The 25,791-nt window shown below is 41.9% G+C and overlaps 1 protein-coding gene across 4 annotated transcripts in view; it reads right to left on the minus strand.

Moving 5' to 3' along the window:
• St7 (suppression of tumorigenicity 7) overlaps positions 1-25,791 on the minus strand; it is a 241,731-nt gene that overhangs the window by 17,444 nt on the left and 198,496 nt on the right. For all 4 annotated transcript variants that reach the window (XM_036180992.1, XM_036180991.1, XM_036180995.1 and 1 more), the window contains 3 exons: positions 20,133-20,205; positions 18,617-18,719; positions 1,732-1,882 (listed from right to left, as the gene is read on the minus strand). In XM_036180992.1, the coding sequence (XP_036036885.1) occupies positions 1,732-1,882; positions 18,617-18,719; positions 20,133-20,205 (327 nt within the window). The remainder of the gene's footprint in view (positions 1-1,731; positions 1,883-18,616; positions 18,720-20,132; positions 20,206-25,791) is intronic.

A 25,791-nucleotide genomic window follows, 5' to 3' on the forward strand; every position in this document is an offset into this window, starting at 1 on the left:
GTTGATTCAGGGAAGCGCTGTATTGCTGGCTGATTACTAACTTGTTTTAATTTTTATGGTAACGTCACTCCTAATACCATGCACTTGTCACCTCCTGCTTTGGGCCATTTTGGGTCCTTTCCAAAGAGTTGGATCCTATCAATCAGGCCCAACTGGTAAGTTCCCACTGTTATTCTCAGGATGCCCAACCTACAGATACATTTTTAGTTGCTAAGCCAATGGCCTATTTAGCTTTTGACACTAGATGTGATGTCTCAGAGTTGACTCTCCTGGGCTTTTAGGAATCTTTCTCACGTTGAATTAACATTTTCTTTTGACAAAGAACATGATAAGCAATGATCAGCACAAACAAGCTGGAGGAGATGTGGCCAGGCCCACAATTCTTGAGCAAGTCTACTGACCCAGACACCTGGCTATATTATTACAGTTATCAAGTGGAATGAGAAGCAAGTCAACATCTTTCAGGTTATAAATAGAAAAGTATAGGAAGAAAACTTGTTAATTATCTGAGCAAAAATTTCACAGCAACTAAACAAGAAATTTCCACCTGCGCTGGAGACTCATCTTCCTCACCTTACTTCCACCCCACTTTGCTACCGCCTGCCATTTCCTGAACTGAGCTGGATTCTTACTGGGTCAAGGAAGGGCAGGAACAGGAAGGAGCAGAAGCTTATCAAAGTGAAAATGAAGGCAGAAAAGATAAAGAACAAAAAGGATTAAAAAGACTTGTTTGTGAGTCTGATCAAAGAAAGGATAAACAAGGAAAAAACTACCAGAGACTCCAATAGTTTTGTTTTAATTACTTTAATAAATGCTATGTGTTGTGCTTGTTTTATTTAAATTGGTGTTTCAGTACATGTTATCCAATAATAACACACATAGGATTAGTTCTTCTTCCTTAGTTTACATTCTCTTGTAACCCTACAACTTGGCATTTCTTCACACAGTACTCTTGCTTACGCTACTGCCCTGGTTTTCGGGACTTGTTCACCTATCACTGACTCCTACAGAGTTACCCCTTGGTGTCCTAACCGCTGCCTTCTGAAAAAGTCACCAGACAGCTGGCAAGGGCAGCCATTCCCTCCTCCTCACTAGATAAGAAGGAGTACAAGTTCAAGAAGTACAGTCACCTGCCATTGGAGCCTGCTTTCCTTACACAGATGTGGAGATCATGCCAGAGTTAATTTATGCTGCCATCTACCTAACAGGCATTTTTTATTCACAGGAGTTGCCACACCTCCCATAAGACACCAGGGTTCAATGGGCATTGCTGTTGTTTTGAAACACATGTGGGGTGCTTTCATAGATGATCATTCTTATTTCAGTATGGGGTAACTGTGGCTCTCATCCAACTCTACAACTGAAGCTATATGAAATGGGAAGCAGAGTCCAGCACAAGACCCAAGCCTAAGGCAAAGGTTACTGTGATGTCAAGGGGCTGTGCAGATCTCCAGAGAGGGTTTTCAGGATGGTACAATTCTCCTCTAGAGTAACCAGGGTCACTTATCTCTTGTACGAAGGGACATTTCTAATCTAGAAGTGGCACCACCACAGTGACACCCCTATCTCTGGGGATCTGGAGCATCAAATAATCAACTGCCCTGATAATGTGACATACTGGAAACAAAAACCAGACGTGCAAGTTCTCAAGGTTCATCATGAGCTGTTGTGGTATAAATAGTTTGAGCACTTTATGTTCTTAAAGAATGTTTAAAGGAAAAAATTACTTACTGCCTTCCCACGTGCAATGCAAGAGATTCAAAGCCCCTTCCACCCTCTTCCAGTGTGCAAGATGAAAGAATGCATATGCTATTGCTTCACTGTCTCCTCTCTTCAGGATGTGCTCTGGTGGGAGGATTAAGCTTTTCATTTCTAGTAGATACTGAAAGTTAAAAAGCAGGAGACAGATATGTTAAATACAGTGATTAGGAATATAGTACTGAAACAGGCTGATTTCCCAAAACCTTCATTCACAAACGATTCATCAACCCTGCTACATTTGATGGCAATTACTAAAATACCCAGCAATATCCAGAGTTTGTTCACAGTTGATTAGCTTTGTATGTGTTTCCTTCCATGAAGATCAGAGACTTATAGGCTAAAATATTCTACTCAGAGAAATAAAGCTAGGCTCAAACAGCAAAAGGGAAAATGTAAAAGACATAATAATCTGGTATAATTTTGTAATGGCAATGAAAATACATACAACAGACACATAAAATCAAACAGCTATATGGCTAAACAACCTTCACGAAAGAGAGTTGACATTGGGCAGCACTACCCATATTTTTTCTATCCAGATATATCAGGAAGAACTTTGTTTTGTGAAAAGGACTGTTGATAGATGCTCAGATATGGGAAAACGACGGTGTCAGCTTGTGTGTAGGAAGATCCAAGAGAATTAAATACAGACTCCAAGGTGAAAGGACCTTTAGTTATTTCCCACAGACTGGAAGGACTAGAGTTTATAGCTCTTCATTAATATTCAACACAAAGGATCTGGGGTGCAGGGCAAGAACAGGTGTCCCTTTTCTGGAACTAAGAGAGGTCTAAATCCCCACTTTCATTCCTTTGTACTTCCTATAGGACAGAAGGGGCAAACTCGGAACAGTTTCCTGGCACTCCTTGTATATCCTAACACTTCCTACACTATCTTCCGTGTATAATCCATCCCCAAACACACCATGTGCACACATCACCACCGCCACTCCACATTACTGCTGCTCCTCTCACGGGCAACAAATGGTAGACCTTACAATGATACATTTATTAACATGATGAGGATGCGACAAAAAGTGCTCCAACAAGTCTACAATTGTTAATGTGAAAAAGAATGGTCTGGTTTCTTTCTGTCAGTGGAAATTCGTGAAAGAACAACGTGCAGTAGAGTTCTCATATATACAATAAAGGCCAAGGCACAGTTACTACTGTTTCATTGTCCTCTAGGAAGGACATTTGGGTGTCAATACCTGTCTTGAAGCTGCACCCACCAGCAACACACTCAGGGTCAGGGAATATGACCCAGCAGGAGCCAGGAGGACATACGTGGGCGTTTTGGCTCTGAGACAGGAAAGTGTTCCAAACTTTGGGTCTGATTTTACACATGATCTCCCCACCACTGGCCTTAATGCAAGAAGAGAACAGAGGTGGGAAAGAGGCTCAGAGAACAGGACAAGAACAGCCCCACTCTCAGAGGGCTGGAGCAGACAAGCACTCCTGGACGGGAGTGGTTGGTGCATGGACTTCTTTCCTGGATGGCCCAGGAAGGTGTTTGTTACTGAGATGGCGACTCTTTGAACAGGAATCCCCAAAGAACTTTTGGCTATTTGTTTTTTGTGATCCCACAAGCTACAGATTTCTTCCTATGTTTTGTCTTCAAACAGTGTAAGGCAAAAATTGTCTGGGGAAAAGTAATGTTATCAATCCAGCTATCACTATCAGTTATAATAAAAACAAAGCTGGGCAGTGGTGGAGCTCACTTTATCCCAGCTCTTGGGAGGCAGGGGCAGGCGGATCTCTAAGTTTGAGGCCAGCCCGTCTACAGAGTTCCAGGACAGTCAGAGCTGTATATAAATATAAAAGGCATATTTTGCACTCAGAGATAGCTGGCTATACTCTCATGACTCTATTACCTTAATAGAGTCCCTTGAGATTTACATAACGCCAGTAATAATCTTATACGGCCCCAAGACTAAGAATCATCAGGAAGATCTAGAACTCATACAGTGTATGGATTACACTGTTTCAGAGTAAGGAAGCACAGGAGGGCCATTTTGTTACCGTCAGCAACCTTCAGCAAAATCAATGAGAAGCAAATCTTATCTAATGAGAGCCTTAGGATAAGATCTTCACATGAATTTTTAGTAATTATTAGTAAGTACCCTCCAATAGTTAACTTTAAAACTGAGGAAAGTGCTATATGAATCTAGAAATAAACCAGATGTGAATACACTGGTTTAATTGACCCAGGGAGAGTGAAATCTCTCTCTGGCTGCAGAGAACCAGATGGGCGAGGTGTAATCTACTTTTCCTTTTACTGCTGTGACTAGGAAAAGCTTTCAAACTGCTTCACTCCACATCTGCCCTATGTGTGGGTCAAAAGCAAACTAGGGTGTAGAGCAGAGAAGAGTTGGGTAGAGGGCTCGGACAATTACTAACTGTCCTGTCAATTGTCCTAACTGGTGGTTATGTAGTTACTTAAATTAAAATTAAACAACACAACAATTCAGTTCAATCCCAGTATCCATGTTTCAAGTCCTCAAGTGCTGCATGTGGCTAATGACTACTGCATTGGAAATTTTAGAGAACATTCCCATTATTGTAGAATATTCTTTTGAACAGAACTGCTGTAGTCAGGGGCTTATAGTCTACAAATAATTAGACCATTTTTTAGCTGGAACTCATGCCTAGCACTGTTATCAGGGCTAAGAACCTATGATTAGATAGGCCATAGGCCTTGGGGAGAACCTACTACTTTAATTCTACCAAATGGATATAGTATTATACTGAATCACAATGACTTATCCTTAATCCAATGAATTGGTGCATCTCACAACCCTCAACAGACAATCTTCTTTCATCAGTAATGGCAAATCACACAGACTCACAATTGGCCAACATGCACAGAAAAAGAGACTGCCGAGTTCTCTGCCCTAAATGTGACATCTGCATCATACCCTCTCCTAAGGCACAGACATCATCAAAGAAAGGGCGGTAGAAAGATTATAGAGCCAGAGGCAATAAATGACTATAACAAAACTGTTTTCAAGACACAACAGGGCAGTTGGACATATGAACTCCCAACAGTTGTTAAGTGCACAAAACCAGCACAAGATCAAACCACACAAAAATCCCAACATGGGGGAGGGAGGTAATCATCAAGTCTCACCCCTAGCTGTGGAACTATTGGAAACTGATGCCTGTTGGTAAGAGAGAGTAAGTTTTCTTTATGGATGTGGCTCCTGAAAGGCTATCCATACTTCAATAGATGGCTTTCAACCCATATACATACTGGCAGCACTGAGTAGATTCAGTACAAGGAAAAACAAACAAACAAACAAACAAACAAAAAGACCTGATGTTAGGGAAGATAACGGTAGGAGGAGGTAAGAAAGGAATTGGAGAGAGGGAATTGGAGTGACCTTGATCAAACCACATTGTGTATAACTCAATGAACATGGAAAAGTCGAGCTGGTGCCTATCTAGAGCCTACAATCCCATAAAGGTAACCACCAACTCAGCTACCAGTTCTTCAATCTACACTGGTGACCTGTCTGCATGATACACTGGTGCCACAGTGGCACAAAAGTCATGGGAGTAACCAACCACTGTCGATTGGATTTAAGGCCCACTCCATGAGATGGACCCATGCCTGACACTGCTCGAGGGCCAAGACTCTGAAAATAGATTGGCTATGGACCCACAGGAATATCAAATACTATTGTTCTGCTAAAGGAATATAGCAATAAAATGACTCCTAATTACAATCTCTTATCCTCACAGATCAGTATCCTGCTCATCTGTTAAAAGAGAAGCTTCCTCCAGCAGCAGATGGAAATAAATAGAAAGACCCACAGCTGGACAATGTGCAAAGAACAAGAGAGCTTGGAACACGTAGTTCCAAATATTATGTCTTCATCAAATCCCTCCCCTTATAGCTCAGGGAACTTTTGCAGGAGAGAAAGCTAAAAGATTGTAAGGGCCAGTGGGGATGGAGAACACCAAGGAAACAAGGATTTCTAGACACAACAGGGTTAATGCACATATGAACTCACAAAGTCTATGGAAGCATACATAGGGCCTGCACAGGTCTAAGCCAAATGGGATCCCAGGGCTGAGATGCTGAAGTGGACACAAACTCCCATCCTTAACCCAGAAGCTATCTCAAATTTGTTATATGAATCCACAAGAGTCTGTTGGAAGATCTCAGGAATGTATTAAGATACAGAATGGGGATAATACACTCATGGACACAGAATGAAATAAACATCACTGCTTTTCCAGCTGTCATCCTTTGTTCTGCTCAGGGATCTTGGGGAACCAACTATCTAGTCTTCAACCACCCAAGAGAGTGCACAACTACTCTTCCTCAGCTCTTAAGGGGTCACATACACAGACAAAGCCATGCCTAGGGCTTGTACCTCAAAGCTATTGGCTGAACGGAATGAATTCCCACAACACCAATTGACATGACAACCACTTGCAAAGGAAAAAAATGTTTTCTCCAATGTAGTCAAACTGGGTATTACAAACTGCACTTAAAGGTAGGACCCATGCTCAGATGGCCAACACAAAACAAATTTAATATCAATTTTGGAGGGTTATTCTCTCATAATGCCTTATCTGTGCATTTTTGACCTTATAGATCCTTTGCTTATATATAAAATGGTTTCCAATTTTGTGTTTTTATGAGATTTCTGTGTGTGAGTATGTGTGTCTCTGCATCTGAATGTCTTTCTTGTGCTTTTTCTTTGGCCATTTTTTCTTTCTATTGGTTTTGTCCTATTCTGTTTTTGCCCATTTGTTTTCTAATGAGAGGGGAAAAATGGATATGGATTTGGGTGGGTGGGGAGGTGGGAAGGATCTTTGAGGAGTTGGGAGAGGAGAAATTGTGATCAGAATATACCACATGAAAAATCTATTTTCAATATAAATTAAAATTGTACTTAAAAATTACATTGTATGCATGTGTGGTATTCTTAAACAATAAGAAAAAAATCTACAGATATCCATCGTAGGAATATATACTCATTGAAAATGAATACATATTGTAATAAAAACTATAATGTAATATAAAATGTGATTTAAAAGCATTGTTGACCACCAGAACATCTACATTCACTTGGAAAGTGATAGTAAATGTGAGTGAGATGGCTTACTCAGTTGGCAAACTGAATACAACACACGCAGGTGGCTTCATGGGCATCATCCATAGCCCAGCAGGTAGGCTGTGAGGTGATGCTTCGGTCCCCCTAAGCTCTGTCTGATCCTGATGTATGTGTATATGCAACACCTTGGTTACATGTGTCCCTTTCTCTACTCTATCACAAAATCTTCAAGAACACGAACTTTGTCATCTTTGTGTCAATTTCTCACTATTCCTTTTAAAGCACCTTGCACATATATATGCTAAATTAAATTCAAGCCTCACTTCCAAGAACACTCCCAAGATGAACACTACTGACCTAGTCAGACTAATGAGGTCAACAAAAGCAACTCACCAAGGAGACTTACCTCTGCCTTCTCACTGCATCTATTTTATGGTAGGAGTAGGTTATGTCTGTAAAGGAGATTTATGCTTCTTTATAGTTCCAAACAGAATGTTGGCTGTAACCAACTGATGAAGGCTAATAACAACAATGTGCTATGTTTTGGGCCAAGCTTTAAATGGCTGGCAATATCGGGTCTCAACATGTGCAACATTTAAATTAGAAAGGCATGGAACAACATTTCACATCCTACTTGTCAAGAGAAAAATAAATGGAAGAGGGCAGATCCCTATCCACAAGTATGCAGAAATCAATTAGGCTAACTGTACTTTGCAAATCAGAGAACACGCTCTGCCTGTCTATATTAGCGACTTGGCTTCTATTAGCAAAGTCAGCATTCTGTGCTAGCTTGCCTGCATCCTACCTCTAACTTCCTTCCCAGATTCTCAACCACATTAGCTGAAGAACAGCGCTTCTAAAGGTTTCGGAAGCAACTTTTCAAAGTCAATTTGTGTCAGAATTGTGCTCCTTATGCCCAAAAAATTAGCACATAAAGCCAGAGCATACATAGAGAAGTAGAGGGCTCTGGTCTGTGAGTAAGTGGTGCCTGCTCCTGCAGGCATGGAGAAGAGGCTGGCTCATTTGTGAGGAGAGCTGTCATAGAATCTACTCCAAGTGACAGATTGCCAAAGTTTCCCTTTTCAAGGTATAAAACTCTACAGTAACTTGAGGAAAAATGACTTCCAAGTTATCCTTCACATAGATATTAATGCAAAGGAATTAATTTGTTCACAATTTTGGAACATTCAATACCAACAATACCATAAATCACATTAAAACCATCAGCAAAATATGGGCATAAATAAAATATGAAAGAACAGGGTAATTAAACTACAGCATATTTAGATGACAGCTATCAAGTTACTCTCTAAAGCGTAACAGTAGGAGAATATTTATTAGCATTCAAAATGTTATGATACATTACTAATAAAAAAAATCTGTCATACTGTATATAACAGATTATTTTGACAATAAAAATGTATGTTTGGACATTAAAAAGATTGGAAAATGACAGATTAAAAGTTAAGAGTAGCTAAATATTTATTATTATGGAAGATTAATTTCCTTGTGTTATAATTTCCAGATTTTCTGTATAAACATTAGTATTTCCCTTTATATACACATATGGATAAACAGTTAAGAGCACTTTCTGCTCTCACAGGGGACCTCAGTTTGGCCCCCAGAGCCCAGTTTGTGGCTCCCAACCACCTGTAACTCCAACTTCAGGGAAGCTGATGCTTTCTTCTGGCCTGTGCCAGCTCCTACAAGCACATGTTGTAGGTAAACATATGCAGACAACACACGTATGCATAAAATAAACAAGTGAAGAGATCTGGAGAACAGAGGTGTGAAAGGATAGGGTACAAATGGTGTAAACACAGTAAATTCACATCTGACATTCCCCTCAAGTAAAATACATACTTAGATTAAAAAACCCTAGTGCCATTTGGAATAGAAGCAATATATGCTGAAGTTCATTGATGACTGCTCCTTGGACTCAATAACACACATCTAATAGGATAAAATACCAAAAGTAGCTGGTCCATTCAGCTAGCACTGTCATGAGACAGAGGTGTCCATCCATACCAGGGATCCTATGTTGCCTCCTCCTGCCTGCCATTATGAACTTCTGTTTGGAATCCTGCTCTATCACATTTCTATGACCTTAGATATGTTATCTAATTTCTTTGCTCTTCAGTTTGTTCATCTGTAAAAACTGAACAGCAAAAACATGTTATAGGTGCTAAAGTTAGAAATGACATGATATTATGGAAAGCATTTGCAAAGTACCTATGGATAAGTACCTGTGCATATGTGTTCACTGAACAGCAGATTGTTTCACTAGTCAACAAAAGGTGAAATGCTCATGTTATTGTAAAGGTGAGTTCTGTTTTATGGGGGAACTGAGTCTGTTTCATGAGAAGTTATATTACGGTAGCAGATCTGTGAAGAAAACTGGCCACTGAGCACCAACCGACCAATAAGGAAATAAGTATGGAGCAAGGTTGAATGGAAATGAACCTGATCTACAGTCATCAGTACCTGCTTCTCCCTGCTTGGCTTACCTATTCATCAGTGACTTCGCTTCACTTGAAAAACTTGTAAATCCCACAGAATATCCCAAGGAAAGATATGAGCCGGCCAGAGTAGGTACTGGGGACAGAGATGGGCATACCCATGATGTTTTGCAGGTTCACAGACATGGCTGTAGCCACAGCTTATTCAAGGACATAGAAGGACACACTGAGTAGTCCAAGAACACAGCCATAGGACTATGCAAAAGTACAAAAAGAGATATAAGAACACAAGTACTGTATCTCAAACACACGGATCTTGTAGTATGTACACACAGCGTGCCCCAAAGACAAAGATGGTGGAGTATCCAAAACTTACCCCATGGGCATCAGTGTGAATCATATTATGCCTCTGCCTTGATCCTTAATCCTCCAAATCTTTGTGTCGGGGAGAAGGAAGCAGAGCAAGATCATGCATAGGCAAAGAAATTAGAACACATTTAACAACAAGGAAATAAACAGACTGAATTGTCTGAGGAGGTTCACAGAAATTGGGTGATGTGAGTCAGTGAGAGTAAACAAGCAATAATTTGCCCTGTAAGCATGGATGGGAAGGGATGCCAAGGCCAGAAGCAAGGGTAGGCAATGGCCCCGAAGCATCAAGGGAATAGGTGATACTTGGGGCCTGGAGAGGTGTGAGTACTATCAGGAGAGTCACCACCTACATTAACACATGGCAAGCAAACCCCAGAGATTCCAAGGGCAACTGGGGGCTCAGGAGGTTCGGTAGCTTGCCCAAGGCTACACAAGTTGCATGGGATAGAATTTGCGTTTAGAATCCAGCCTTTCTGCTGCCATCTAAGGAAGGGAAATAAGATAAGGCCACTTGAGACATCCTCCAGAATATGGCCCTTTATTGTGAGGCTACTCTGGTTTTCAAACTTTCAGATACAGAATGGTGTTCAAAGGTAAAGCAAACAACAAGAGACATGTTGACTATGTGATGAAGAATGTGGAATATGTGGAGTGAGACCTAAAGAGGTCTGAGGACACATTATAGCTTCTAAAATGACCAAAAACCCTACGGCATAGGGCTATGGGAATAAGATCGGAAGAGAAATGGGGGACGATGTCACATGCCAGACCAACAACCCTTAGAGAGTCCCTGTCACAGCTGAGGGGAAACGGATAGGCAATAAAGGGACTTCTCTAGGACTTCCGTGTCTGACAGACAGGAGAGGGGCAGAAGGATGAGTATGACTGTCAGTGTGTGCTGCGTAGGAACACAGACTACCGGAAGGTCCTCGGTGGGAATTTCACCACCAGCGGAAGAAGTGGTTCAGCAGGCAGGAAGTGACAAGTAGAGCTTAAAGTATCTGCACAACTTCCCTGGACAGACGGCCTGTGGGATTCAGGTGCGAACTCTAAAGTCTGTGAAAGAGGCTGAAGACCGATTCAGGGAAGGACTGAGCTATGGAACCTAGGAAATTCCCCAGGAGAGATTTAAGCAAGAGGGGGCTCCTCCTAAAACCAGCCCAAAGAAGCAGAGAACACACAGAGGAGCATGCCTAGCACTCAGGAGAAGATATGTGGGGTCGAGGCTGTCTCAAGATGTAGGAAGTGGCTGGAGGCTGGCTGTATGTCTCACTGGTCCACCACAACCATGCAAGATGCACTGGAGTTGATAGTCAACACTTCCTAAAGACAGAGTGCAGGTCTGCCAGTAGAACACAGGCTGAAGAGAAAGAACGGGATGAGGATTAAGAAGAAGCCAAAGGACCTGGTGGCTGAGGTAGGGGCAACTTGTGCCCTTGCTTGGGGAGACCTTCAAAGAAGCAGTGCCAGCAACAGCAACATGCTTTGTTAGAGACTCCTTAGAAACTTCTGTTCTTGAGAAATGTAACTTTAAATCTGTTTTCTGTTCATTTTCCTTTGGGTTGTGTTTCTACAATATATCTCCTTACTCCCTTGCAAAAAGGCTTTGGAACAAACTGGCTCAAAGAAACATATATTGAAATAATATTTTTGTACTATACCATTGATATACAATATCTCAGACAATCTGCCAGGGTATTTTGAATTTCTGCCCCCATGCTTCAAGTATCTTAAAATGCTAAAACTCACTGCGCATTGTTTCCTAAATTGGATTAAAAAGCAATTTTCCCCTCTGTCAATCAGCTTTACCAAGATATATATAGAGAGGATTGCTTTAGTGTTTTTATGGAGCAGAATTTCCATTATACTACCAATGTCCTGAAGACAGCTCATTAGCATAGTCAATTACTGGGATGTTTTCCTTCATCAGTCTCTTGAAATCACTATGAAATGAGTTTTTAAACTGACAATAGATAAACTTTTTTAAAGAAAAAAAGGTAAATTTTGAAAGGAATGCATTTCTGTCATGACAACTTTGATCCTCATCTGTATTTTCTCACATCTTTCCATATTCTAGACAATGGTTTAAAAACTTAAGCAGTTGGGGTGTTTTTTAACTCTTTGGTTTTTTGGTGGGCCTGCCACCTGACTCCCAAGTAAATACATGGAGGCTTATTCTTACTTATGAATGCTCAGCCTTAGCTTGCCTTGTTTCTAGCCAGCTTTACTTAAATTATCCCATCTACCTTTTGCCCCTGGGCTTTTATCTTTCACTATTCTATGTCTTTCTTTACTCTTACTCCATTGCTGGCTGCGTGGCTGGATGGCTGTGTGTCTGGCCCCTGGAGTCCTCCTCGCCTTCTCCTTTTCTTTCACCCCTCCCCCCCTCTCTTCCTATTTATTCTCTCTGCATGCCAGTCCCACCTATTTCTCACTCCTGCCTAGCTATTGGCTGTTCAGCTCTTTACTAGAACTAATCAGGCATTTTAGACAGGCAAAGTAACACAGCTTTACAGAATTAAACAAATGCAATGTAAAAGAATGCAACACATCTTTACATCATTAAACAAATATTCCACAGAATAAAAGAATGTAATGCATCTTAAACTAATAGTCCACAACAAACTTACTTATCAATCAGGAGAAATCATTACATCAATATTCTGAGCAGTACAGGCTATCCTGTGGGTAAATTGAGTTTCAGTGATGTGGTAAACATCCTTCTCTAAAGAAATGCCAGCGTCCACTCTTGCCTCAGCATGGGCCCAGTAAGAAGGAATCATGGCTCAGTGGCTTAAGACTTAAGGTAAAATTAAGACAAAAGCTTTCCCCATGGCTGGTTGTGATTGTTCTTGAATATTCCATCCACAATTTTTTTGCACCACAGAAAGCTAGCCATGGTTCCTCAGACCCATCTATTTCCTTCAGAGTGGGTATGGGGCCTCCAGTTCTGTTGGTGGGATCACAATCGCTTGAGAGTTTCTGTCATGATGGTGGCCCTTGGACATCTGTTGTTCATTCTCTGGACTAGATGCACAGGTGATTTGAGCTTCTGGGTACTATAGTCTGGTTATGGAATGGCCCCAATGCCATGTGTGAAAGGTGTGGCCCCTAGCCCACAGAACTAGTGGGACATGATGGAACCTTAAGGAGGTAGTTAAATGCAAAGCAGTTAGACTACTCAGGCATGTTCTTGAAGGGCTACTGTGATCCCAGCTCCTTTCTGATTTTGTTTTGCTATACCTATTAGATAGGCGGTTTTTTCCTTCATGAGTTTCTGCCATGATGTATGCTGCACCACACATCTAAAGGCAATGGACAACCACCAACATACCAAAATCTTGAAAAGTGTGAGGTAAATAAATCATTCCATTTGCTAGGCTGATTGTCTCGTTTACTTTAACATGTGCTGGGAACCCAACTGACATGTCAGGTTAGTAGACTCTTCAGATTCGACCAGAATAGCTCTAATTTTACCTGCTTTGTTTATTAAGTAAGGCTTCACAACTGTCTGCAGGAGGAAGGAAAATGTTGTTTTCATCTCCATGCTCCTGTGGGAATGAAAGCTGAACTGCTGTGAGTGTCTAAGTAAGCTGAGCAGTCGGGACAGAGCCAGTGGGGCAGAGGACATAGGACATAGCCTTTCGGCTAACTGACTCTGCCACATTCTTGTTTTGCCAAGGCTCACTTCCGGGGCTTAGGATGCCCGACTTTTCAGAGCTGAACAGATGATTTGCTCTTTTGCACACAGTCAGGAGAGTGTTCCCTTGAGTAACAAAAATGGATACCAAGTTGGAGAATACCAGAGACCTTAGCTTATAAAATGTAAGCTCACCAATAAGAGGAAACAAGTGAACCCAGATACTGCATCGTGGCGGTAATCCTGACTGTCGATTTGACCAGCTTGAGAAGCACATAAGCAATTAGTAAAGCACATCTCTGGGTGTGTCTGTGAGCATTTTCAGAGAGGACTGACTAAAAAGAGAAGACATACTCTGAATGTGGGCAGCAACATCCCTTAGGCTAGGGGCCCTGATGAAATAGAAGTGGGAAAAAAAGCTGAGCAGCGCAAGCAAATACATTTCTGTGTCTCTCTCTCCCACCCTCCCTTCCTTTTCTTTTATCTCCCCTTTCCTACTCTCTCTTACATCTCCTCTCCCACTTTCACTGTTTGCCCCTCTCTTGCTGCCTTGATTCAAGCTGCTCCATTCGGCTATGTCCTCCTCTCATGATGGACTAAAACTATTAGTCAAAACAAGTAATCTCTCCTTTTAACTGCTCCATCAGGCTCTTTTGCATGAGGGCAATAACTTAAATGCAGAAAACTCACACCAGGAAAGTGGAGTCATTGTTGTGATATTTGACAATGTGGTTCAAAAGTCTTTGGAACTGCTTGGTAGCAGGGAGTTGGAAATGTATGAAAAACTGGGCTAGACAAAGTCTAGAATGCTATAAAAGGAGATTAGTAGGCAATTCTGGTGGGTGTTTATAAGATGAGAATGCCTAGGAATGTAGAGAGTGAAGACTATTCTCAGTAGGAATTGGACTAGAGGCCATTTGTGTTACATTGTGGCGAATAATTTGTCTACTTTTTTATCCATGTCTCAGTACTCTAAATCAGGCAGACTGAGTTTAAAGGTGGCTAATCATCTAGTGGACAGAATTCACGGTGGTCAATAATTCAGGTGACAGCATGGTTACTGCTTGCTGAGGTTAGCCAGGTTTACAGTGAGACCTGTGATGAAAACGCACAGAGGAAAGCTTTACAAGAGCTTGTAGTTGACCCATACAGGAACCATGTCTAATTCCGAGGCCACAGAAAGTATGGCAGGATCATAAAAAACAAAAACAAAAACAAAAACAAAAACTCAATACTTAGTATCAGGACAGTATGAAGGATGCTTTGAGGACATCTTAGAAAGTGTCCAGAGACCATTTATCCCAGGTTCATAGGTATAAAAGTTTTAACTAATCTCAAAGACTTTTCTTGGAGAAGAATACACTCCAGTTCTCTCGCCCTTCACAGAGCCACTACCAGAAGTGTTTTCCCATGCTCACTCATCTAGGTTTTCAGAGGCTACTGCAGCTGTGGTCCTCGGGATGTCTCCTGGCAGAAGACGTTGGAATCATACACATTCTGCTAGTTTTGCAGATACGCAGAAAGTAAAAATTGTGGATCATGGAATCTTCTATACTAATTTCTGAGAAAGGCCAGATAACAGGCAGCAGGATGAGTTTCTCTTCAGGACGCCTTGGAGAGGGTGACGAGTGAAGCGAGGACAATAAAGCCCAAGGTGGAACAAAGACCTTGGAAGTCAGCCTCCAGGACCTGGGAACATCGGAAGGAAAGGCAGGAAACAGATCCAGTCCAAGAAGGAGGCCCCAGGGGCTACAGCCAGAAAGGTAGTAGCGGTTGGTCTGCGGAAGCCCTGGGGAATTCATACCATGCTACCATGCGATTCAGATACCACTGATGGAGTTTCAAGATGTTTACTGGGTTTTAGTCTAGCTCTGGTCCAATACCTCCTCTGTCTTTTCCTATTCTGTCATTCTGAAATAGGAAAGCTCACCCTGTGCCACTGAGTACTGAGAGTCTATGAATTGATTTTTGATTTTAAAGGACTTCAAGGCTAACCATTTGTGTCATATCTCAGAAGAGGCCCTGAACTAGGGCTTTTAATCTAACAATGTTAGGCTATTAAGAGTCTTGGAGATAGGCTGAATGCATTCTGTACTATAAGGAGGACATGACAATTGGGTATGAGCTCAGTTAGGAAAGAGTTGCCTGACAAGAAAGAGGACCAAAATTTGATCTCCTTAAACAACAACAACAACAACAACAATGAAGTACTGAGTATGGCCATATGCATTTTTACATCCCAATGCCAGAGAAATGGAAAACGGTGGATTGATAGAGCTTACTGGCCAGCCAGCTTAGCCTATTTGACAAGCCCCAGGACACTGAGACCTTGTCTCAAAAACAAAAACCAAACAGCAACAACAAATAGGTAATGGCACCCAAGGAACAATTGAGATAGTCCTTTAGCTCCCACACAATGGGAGCTCACATGCATATGCACTCACACATATGAGCAAGTACACACCCATTTTAAAGAAAAAGATGGATTTGAGCCTTTGGGGACCCAAAGGTGACTGCTGTGATTTAAGAGATGTGGTTGAGTGTCAGCAGGGGTAAATTTGTAATGGTTCATCTTGTTAGTTGACTTCACTGGAGAAGCACTTAGGAGACTGGATAAACTGAGTGTCCTTGAGAGCATTTTCGGAGGAAGTAGCAACACCGTCCTAGGCTAGGAGCCCAGAAGGGGAAGAACAGCAGCTGCACTACACAGGTTACTCCCTCCCTTGTTCCCTCGCTAGCTCTCTTCTTCCTGGAAGCTATGTCTCCCCACCATGATGGGCTCAAACTTTGAAGGAAAATCAGTGAATCCTGCCCAAGTCTCGATTGAAAGTCTAACACACTCTCTTCTCTGCTTTCACGGTTAGAAAATGGAGTGAGATCAAATATTTGAAATGCTCCCGAAGAAATGCTGTGTGTCTGAGATGACAGAAAGGACAGTTTCCCTAATGAGATCATTATGCAGTTGTGTACATGGATTGAAATGCCACATTCTATACCATAAATGTATGCAATTACCATGTATCCATTAAAGCAACATTTGGACCATTTCCACTTTTATAACTGGCAGGCGCGCCAAACGACCGTCAAACTTTACCACAGCAATTCTGAACTGTTCCTAAGAGCTTGAATGATTTCCATTATCACAGAGTTAAATGGCAATGCCATCAAAATGTCTAAATGACAGAACCATACAGACTCCCCACTCATGATGACAGGGTCCTTAAGAGGGTGACTGGGAAAACTGGGATGGTCTCCTAGGCTTGAGGAGCCCCTAACAAGCTAATATCAATTACTTTAAGCATTTATACATAAGTGGTATTCAAGTGTTGTGTGTTGTGGTGGTTTGAGACTTCCAGGGCCTCAGATATTTGATATATTTGAAAGTTTAATCACCAAAGAGTGTAATTCTTTGATATGATTCAAAAGATTAGGAGGTGGGGCTCTGTTGGAATAGGTGTGGCCTTGTGTTGGAGGAAGTGTGTCACTTGTCACTAGGGTGGGCTTTCAGGTTTCCAAAGCCCACACCAGGCCAAGGAGCTAGTGCTCCACCCATCCCCCACCTCCTCTCTGCCTACGGATCAGGATGTATCTCTCAGCTACTGCTCCTACAGGCCTCAATACTCTCTGCCATTATAATGGACTCGTCCTCTGAAACTGCAAGCCAGCCCCCGCTTAAATGCTGTCTTTCTTTCATAGTACGTTGGTCCTGGCATCTCTTCCCAGCAATAGAACAGTGACTAAGTCAAGTGTTTTATAAAAATTTCAGATATCTCATTTGAGCCTTATTCCCAAAGATAGGCAAGGCTTATATTTTTATCATTTGGAAGATGAGCTCTGAGGTACTTGATCCCAAGGTTATGTGGTACATAAAGGACAGCCAGAACTTGAACCCAAGTTTTTGCCTCAGAATCCTGGACTCTGTTGCTCAATAATTCCTACAAAAGTGCCTTACTTATGTTTACAGAATAATTCTGTAGTTTGAGTGAGTATCCAATAAATATTAATAGATGACTTCAGTTTACTATAATTGAGAACAACTTTTGTTACTAGTTTTACATTTTAATCAGAGTTCAATCACATTTTGGCCTAGGCTCAAAATATTTTAAAGATTCATGCTTTTAGCATCCTTACATATAACCCCAAGCCTCTGTAAATATTTTGCTGATTAGCCACTAACACTGGAGTGGTTAAATACATCCTTATGCAAAAATGCCACTCTGGACCACTCTTCAATTTCCCATTAAGTGAAATCATAACTTAGACTTAAGTAAAACTTCAGGAATGATATTAGATCACTATCTCTACCATTTTCAATATCAACAAAATAAAGTAGGTAACTCCACACATCTTTCTGTCCTCCTCCTCCTCCTCCTCCTCTCTCTCTCCTCTGTCTCTGTCTCTGTCTGTCTCTGTCTGTCTCTCCTCTGTCTCTCTCTGTCTCTCTCTGTCTCCCCTCCCCTCTTGCTATAGCACTGCAACAATGCAAGCAGGATTTCTTTATCGTTTGCATCAGGAGGTCTTCATCAGAAACTTTCTCAAATGCTTATGCCATGTAACATCTGATGTGAATTGCAGGATTAGTTTCTTAGAGGCTAAACGTGCTTAATATCAACAGTCTGAAATAGACCCTCAGCTAAATACCTACCACAGAGCAGATAATTTCAGGGAAGCCCCAAATATATATTCAGCTCATGAATAAAACATACCAGAAATATCTTTTGCCTTGATTTGATTCCATTAAAATCAACTTCAGAAAGAATATGTGAAAAAATATCGAGCATTTACCAACTGTGTATCATGGGGCTTAACCATGGAGACAAATCCTTTCACTACGTCTAAGTATTAAAGTGGCACTCACAAATCAAAACATCACATACTCTGTGGTTCCTCCTATTTTTTCTAGCCAGTACTGATTGCCTACATTTATCTGTAGAAACATGGAATGCCATATTAGTTGTTTTTAAAGAGTGCTGCGCATAAAGTTTATTTCCAGAATTTAAACTGGTGTACAATTCCTATCAAACTCTCAGGATCTTCACTTCAGCTAATTTTAAACTTTCTGAACCTAGTTGCCTAAACAAGGTTTATCAGTTTATTTTATTATGTTTACCCTGAAAACCAGCCCCTTCCTCCAAGTTCCCTTGAGCGTAATTTTTGCTCAAAAATGAGGCTATAAATGCCTGTAGACTGCACAGGTCCCAACATTTGTTGGTTGCAATTCATTGTTTTACAACTGGGGATCCTGGGGACAGAGCATTGTGGCTAGCAAATGCTTTCTCTGCTATCCTAACGAGCTCCTGGGGGATGCAAAGACTCACTTTTGGCACGTGCGGATTAAATTCCACAGCTCTGTGAATGGCCTCTACTGCATTCATCTCTGCTGTGCTCAGCCCCCGCCGAGATGCAGCCTCGGGAGAGAATCTGAAAAGCAGAAAGACAAACATCATGCAGTTGAGACCACTGCTTGGGCAGCTACCCAGGGAGCAAGTATACATCAAGGGCCCCTAGGAGCAGAGTGCGCCAATGGCACAAGCTCTCCAAACTTCCTCTCCAGGGGACCTCTGAGTGACCCCTTCCACCAAGGCTAACAAAAACCCCAGCAGAAGCAGAGAGCATGCTTCCATGGAATGGAGGCCGGAGTTATATTCAGCTGTTAACTCACTGTCTAAATAGCTAATCTAAATTTCCTGCAAGGTACCTGCCTAGGTGGGAGCAGAGGTATGACTGGCAAGGGCAGACAGTGTAGGAAAAAGAGAAAACTAGGTTACAGAAGAGCTCACTTGGTTAAAAACAGAACTGGGGAGAATTTTAAGGAAGCTCCCACCCAACGGCAGTACTGTGGTGGAGGCTAATGGCCACAGCTTCAGCAACAGGCCAGCCTGCGTGGGCTGTTCCAGCAGGAGGGTGTGCATGCCCCAACTGTGGGCAAGACACCCACCCAAGGGAATGGAAAAAAAAAAAACCAGACCATGCAATCTCTTTCTCACCTCACACCCAGGGCTAACTCCAGAGCTGTGCTTGGCAGGCAGACACCACAGGGCAAGCTGTGACAACCCTGGCCCTGCCCTCCCAAGCTGGAGTCGCTCGCTGTGTAGGGAGAAAAGATGTTGCAGTAGGTACTGGCGATCTACAGGATAAAAAAGAATGAAAGAAAATTACTCCAGTTTTGAAGTGCACACACACTTAACAGCAAACCTGTCTGACACCGCAGAGGCCATTACCTGCTCTCTGCGTTAGAGGCTACAGAGGGGCTGGACTATATCAGGAAAGTGTAAGCATTCATGGACTCAAAAACAATCCATCTGTTCTCTTTAACCTGACTGGTTATCCTTTGGATACTTGTGGAATGTCTATGTGCCATAGTCACCTGACTGAATAAAACGGGCAAATGTCCCACTGAGGGGGCATCTCAAAAGTAAGCAGAGCGGGAGGGTTGAGGGCAAGAATGGGAGAGGCCCACACTGGGGCCCAGGAACAGAGAGCGGAAGGGAAAGGAACACACAAAACGAGCAGAGGACAGAATTTTCTGTGCAAGTCCCAAGCAGTCCTTTGGCTCTACTGTCTGACAAAAAAATAAAAAGTAAGAAAAAAAAAAGTCACCCCAGAGGAATGTCATTTAATGTAAATCATCTGTGTTAGGGACCACACACCCTTCCAACAAGTGGGGACAGACACCTCCTCTTCCTAGCAGTAAAACAGAAGATCAGCTGCCTTGGGGAAATGCATGCTTTTAAGCAGGGTCCCAAGGACCAACAGAAGCTTCCGGAGAAGGCGACTGGTCTCCTTACATCTGGTCAGCATGAGGGGACACGAGCGCCCCGACTGTTCACTTACTTGTCAGACACGGCTCTTGCTTTGAGCAGGGCAGCTGTGTAACATATCGTTGCCGACTTTGGTAAGCTTATATCTGTCCAAGAAAAGGAGAGCAAGAACTCCTTTCAATATGCAATCAAAGGGACGATGCTTCAAACACACAAGATTAGCCATCGAAGTCCAAAACAGTACAAATTAAGAATATTTAAGCTGTTGCACAAGAACCCCAGGTTTTTCCTACTGTGTCAAAATGCTGCATTATTTTGTCAATAATTCATGTTTAAAATTCACCAGGCCCAGTCTTTAGATCTTCTGTTTTAAAAATATGCATCTTATACCTTGATTTTAAGTAGAGGATTGATATAAATATATAAATTTAGCTATTTCACAAATACCTGTGGTATAAAATGTAAACAGGACCTTTTTGTCAGTTATAAAAATTAATCTGAGTTTAAAATATCCACAGAGCTAAACAAGGTATTCTTTAGTTAGATTAATATAAGACAGGTTTCCTTCATATTAAGTTTCAGAAATTCAAACACATTTTTTTTTTTTTTTTCCGAGACAGGGTTTCTCTGTGTAGCTTTGCGCCTTTTCCTGGAACTCACTTGGTAGCCCAGGCTGGCCTCGAACACACAGAGATCCACCTGGCTCTGCCTCCCAAGTGCTGGGATTAAAGGCGTGTGCCACCACCGTCCAGCTCAAACACATTTTTAAACAGTACCTTTTACAAATCCGAAAGTCAGAGTCAAGGAGACATAGAAATCTCTCTGATGCATATAGTTTGTAAAGGGTCCATGTATTAAACATTTTGAAGTGTCCAAGTTTTCTCATTCAAATTCATGATCGATCTCCTTTCATATTAAAACCTAGTTTGTCACACGGAAAGACAAGAAGTTTCTAGAAAACTACCGATGGAGGAGGGACGGACCTGCTCCTGTGAGCTGTAGATTGTTTACAGAAAAACATAGGTACAGAGCACAGCTAACTGAAGGCCGTGGTCTCTGGGGGTATGTCATGTAAATCGGAACTCCCTTTCAAAATGGGACAGCTGGTATTTCTCCAGTGCTTGTGAACCAGATTTTTACTCTGATAAAGAAATACTTTCTTTTTAATAAAATGTATTTGGAAGAGGTGTGTGTGTGCCACAGCACCTGTGTGGAGATCAGAGGACAACTTGCAGGTGTCCATTTTCTCTCATTGAGCCATGTAGGTTGTGGATATCAAACCTTAGTAGTCAAGCTTGGCAACAGTCCCCCAAATATTTTCTTAATTTAACATAAACTAGGGCTGGAAAGAAAGCATGGCCACTAAAGGTAATTACAACTATGCTTTTCCCGTATGCCTCAAAATTCACCCTCAATATCTGAAAGGCTCTAGACATTTCTCCACAGGGTTGTTTGCAACTTTGAAAGGACTACATAGGAAAACCGTAAAGGAATCTCAGTCAGCCAGTGGCAGCAAATAAAAGTAATTCCTTGAAAGGAAATTGTTTGTTCTTCCACAACAAATACTTGTGTACATGTGCAATGTGTCCTCCCAGTCTATCATGTACATGTGTAATGTGTTGTCATGTACACATGCAATGTGTCTCCCAGTCTATCGTGTACATGTGTCAGTACTACTCAGAGAGGCAGGACCTGAGAGGGACAATAATGACCTCAGCTCTCGACACTTGGAGAACTGAAAAGCTCCCTTCGCTGGACCGTTAGAATCAGATATATGTGGACATGTGCCTCTAGGTGTGAGGAGGTGTGTAGAGCCTGTGATCACTCATCTCCCATATTAACCAGCCCCACATAAGCCTCCAGGCAGATGGCCTGGTCAAACAAGATGGTCCCGCCTCTTCCATGAGCTGGCTATCGTAATAAGGTTCTTTGTGCCACAGCATCATCTCTGGACTTATCAGCCTCCGTTGTGGGAAGAACAGACCTAGCCTTTCCTAGACCTTTGCTGGGAACGATACAAACACAGAACTGAAAGGAAAAGAGGGCTTTGCAATCCAGATCTCAGGAACCGTAATCTAGCAAAACTTCATCACCACCACCACCCATACTACAGATGCCTGTTTGTTCATTTGTTTCAATTAGGGTCTCATGTAGCCCAGGCTGGCCTCAAAATCATCATATAGCCTAGGATGACCTTGAAATCTTGACCTGGTATGCATTACTAACTTAAGGAGTATTTAATATGCATAGATAGGAAGATTGCATGACATCTAAACACCTTCAACAGTGTTACACTGTCACTGCGGGTGACAAGCGGGCTGTAGTTCCCACTGCATCTCTCCCTTTCTACAACTTGTTATGTAAATACTAACACTGTAAAGGTTAAGAGCGCCGATAGAGGGAGAATTCTGTTGTCAAAATGTGTAAAGCAGGTTCATCAACAAATAAACTGGTGGAGCCGGACACAGACAGACAGACAGACAGACAGACAGATGGACAGACAACAGATAGAGGCATCAAGCACTGTCAAGCTGCACATCTAGCAGATGCACAACACTCAAACTGCCAGCAAAGCTTGAATGCCCCCTTTGCACTGTGCATGCTGCAGGACATCACGTAACTAACACATCTCAGCTAGTGACGCTCAAATCAGAGGCAGACGCTGGTATTCTGAGCTCATTGTAAGAAACTAGAAGGGGCTAATTTACTATAGGCCTCTTGTGCTCTGATCCCTACTTAGATTCCGGGCCCCCTCTCAAGCTGAGACTTGGTAACTGCTCCCTATTACAAGTTTTAATGTGATTTTTGCTAAGTTTAGTAAAATGTGAAACCAGTACAAAGATCTTTGAATGCTTCACTCAACTTCCTCAAACAGTTATATTTCATATAACCACGGTACCATGCACCAACAACTAAGCTGACATTGCTATAGTCATTTGAATAAACTTTGATTTGCTCCATTTCACCCTCTTACGTGTGTTTTAGCATGCATCTATAATATCTAGATTCATGTACCACTGCCACCCCACCAAGATAAAGAACTATTCCACGGCCACAGAGAAGGCCCTTGCTGGCCTTTTACACTTGCTCCCACCCTGCCCTTCCTGCACATGGTGGTCACAAATCTGCTTTCTGCAGCTTTGCTGCCCTGTAACTTCATGCTTCGCCACTACAGAAGAGGATAACATGACAAGATAAAGGAAGAGACTCTCAGATTTGTCATGGAAATGTTATTATAAGAGGCTAACAAGTTATCTGTGTGCTCATACTCAGAAATTGTATTCTGTAGAAGAGAATAAAACACAACTCTAAGTAGAGTGTTCAGTTTGTTTTGTGATGACAGACTAACTCTACAGTGGCTTTTATAAGTGGCATTTAGCAATAATTACCATAAAATCCTCTTGAGAACTGGAATTTGGGTTGGGGTATGGTTCAGTGATAGATCATACAGTTAACACGCACAAGGCCCTGGCCAAAAACACACATACTCTTCTCTCTCTCTCTCTCTCTCTCTCTCTCTCTCTCTCTCTCTCTCTCTCTCTCTCTCTCTCACACACACACACACACACACACACACAGAGTATTATAATTCAAAAACAAAACCACATAATTCTTCCCATCACTGTCTACAGAAACAAGGTATGCTAACTGCATATTTCTCACGAGCCAATCTGAACTGCTGGTATTTGTCTATTTTTTTTTCCTGCTTGTCTCCAACTTGTGTTTACATAAGTCCTTTCCTGACAGGGGAAGAAATTTCCCCATGTATGCTAATATGTGAAATCAAACTGTCATCAAATCTTCATGAAAAGTTACAGTCTTGCACTTTGGATCCATGGAAGCCTGAGGCATTTCTGAAATCTATCCGTATAGTAGTACAGAATTTTCATTCCTTTACATGGCTGAATACTACTCATTGCGTGTATACACTAGATACTTATTCTCTTATTAATGGATATTTAGATTGCTTTACAGCTTTAGCCCACTATAATTAAGGATATCATTACTTTGTTTATCATGTACACTTTAAAAAACACTCATTTCTCTTGTGTGACTAAAATTGAAATGGCTGGGTTAAAAGGTGGATATTTAAATTTACTGAACAGTACTAAAATATGTGTCCAAGTGGATCCACAAAGCTTTCAAAATTCGTATCTGATGGCAGAGAACAAGAAGTGGTTATTCAGGGCTGGAGCGGAGTTACTGGCTGGAGAGGGATGAGGCAATTTTCAGAAATGACAAGCAGTTCTATGTTTCATCCTAGGTGGGTCACACAGGTAGCCGTCTAAGTAGAAAGCCATCCCCTGTCTGCATAAGACTGCATGTGCCTGTGTAATTTCTATCCCAGTACTAGTTTATTTTGTTAAAACTGACAACCCAAAGTCACTTCTTTAATAGTTCAATCTCCCTCACATTTTAGTGACCTTCTATAACTTCCTCCACTGTCTCTCTCTGAGCCGAAAATCCACTACCTTTACCTTCTCCGACAAGACAGCATTGCACCATTTCCCAAGTTATCCTGCAAACATTAAGGTGGTTTTATGTCTCTTTTATTCCAGTTTTCCAGGGTTAAAGCCTCTAGTTTCTCAACTGACAGAACTTTTACATAGTTTTGTTCCTGAGCAATGGGTGGCTTTTAAAGGGAGACTTGAGAACGGCAGCAAGCCCCACAGTGCCCCCGACCTGTCCAGGAAGGAGCTTCAGGGAGCCACCACCATTAGCACCCCATTGGAACTCCAACCAGGCCCAGCTCTGGGCACTTGGGATTTTAATTGTTCTTGTGATTGTGTAAGTCAACCCCACGGAGCCCCAGAAGTTCTTCAAATTGGTTTTGGCCAAAGTTCGTTGTTTTCCCTCTTGTCCACAGAGGCCATGGAAATTTTCTAAAAGTTTGAGAACCTCCAGGCAGGGTTTCACCTGTGAGTCCATTCAATTTTCAATCTCATTAAATCTGTGGCATTGATTTTCTTGCTCTCAGTATGTCAGTGCAGCTTTCTGGTCATCCTTCTGACTCAAGCTGCCACCACAGCTCTACTCATCCATGATTCCATAAGCACACCTTTCCTCCACATCACTGCCTTCAACACTGCTGCAGTTATTGAGGGCCTCCTGAGGGGAAGGCCTTGGTATTATTTCATCTTCAGAGTAACACTATGTACTAGAAGCTGTTAAAAATGGAATGTAGAAATATGCTGCTATCACAGCTGCAATGAACAAAAATTATCCGCGTGATCTTTATACCATCTTGTCTCTAAAATGATTGTAAAAATATTGGCAGGTGGGTATAGTGTGCAGGCCTATAACCCTTGCACTCTGGAGGCTGATGCAGAAGGATTGTCAGTTCTAGGTCATCCTAGCTACATGAAAAATCTTGTCAAAAACCAAAGGACAACAGCAGCAAAAAAAGGCACTGGCAACACCAAGAAGGAAATCTGGGACAATGTTGCTGCTAGAGACCACCATGATGTTCAAGTGTCTGTAGTAATACATATGCAACCATGATGTTCTGTGTTCACTAAAAGAATAGCATTTAAGACACCAGCAAATGTTTTGTTTCAAGAAAGAATCAGTACTATGGCACCCTCCAATTCAGAAATGTGAAAGAAACCGGCCACTTAATCCAATAAGATAAACATTTAAATGCTATTGTATATACTGTAAATACTTTCACAGCCACTATCTCATCCGTGTTTATTTGCTACAAATTCTCTAGTATCCACATCCTGGAATTT

The sequence above is a fragment of the Onychomys torridus genome, chromosome 3 (genome assembly GCF_903995425.1).
Source record: "Onychomys torridus chromosome 3, mOncTor1.1, whole genome shotgun sequence".
NCBI classification, from domain to species: domain Eukaryota; kingdom Metazoa; phylum Chordata; class Mammalia; order Rodentia; family Cricetidae; genus Onychomys; species Onychomys torridus.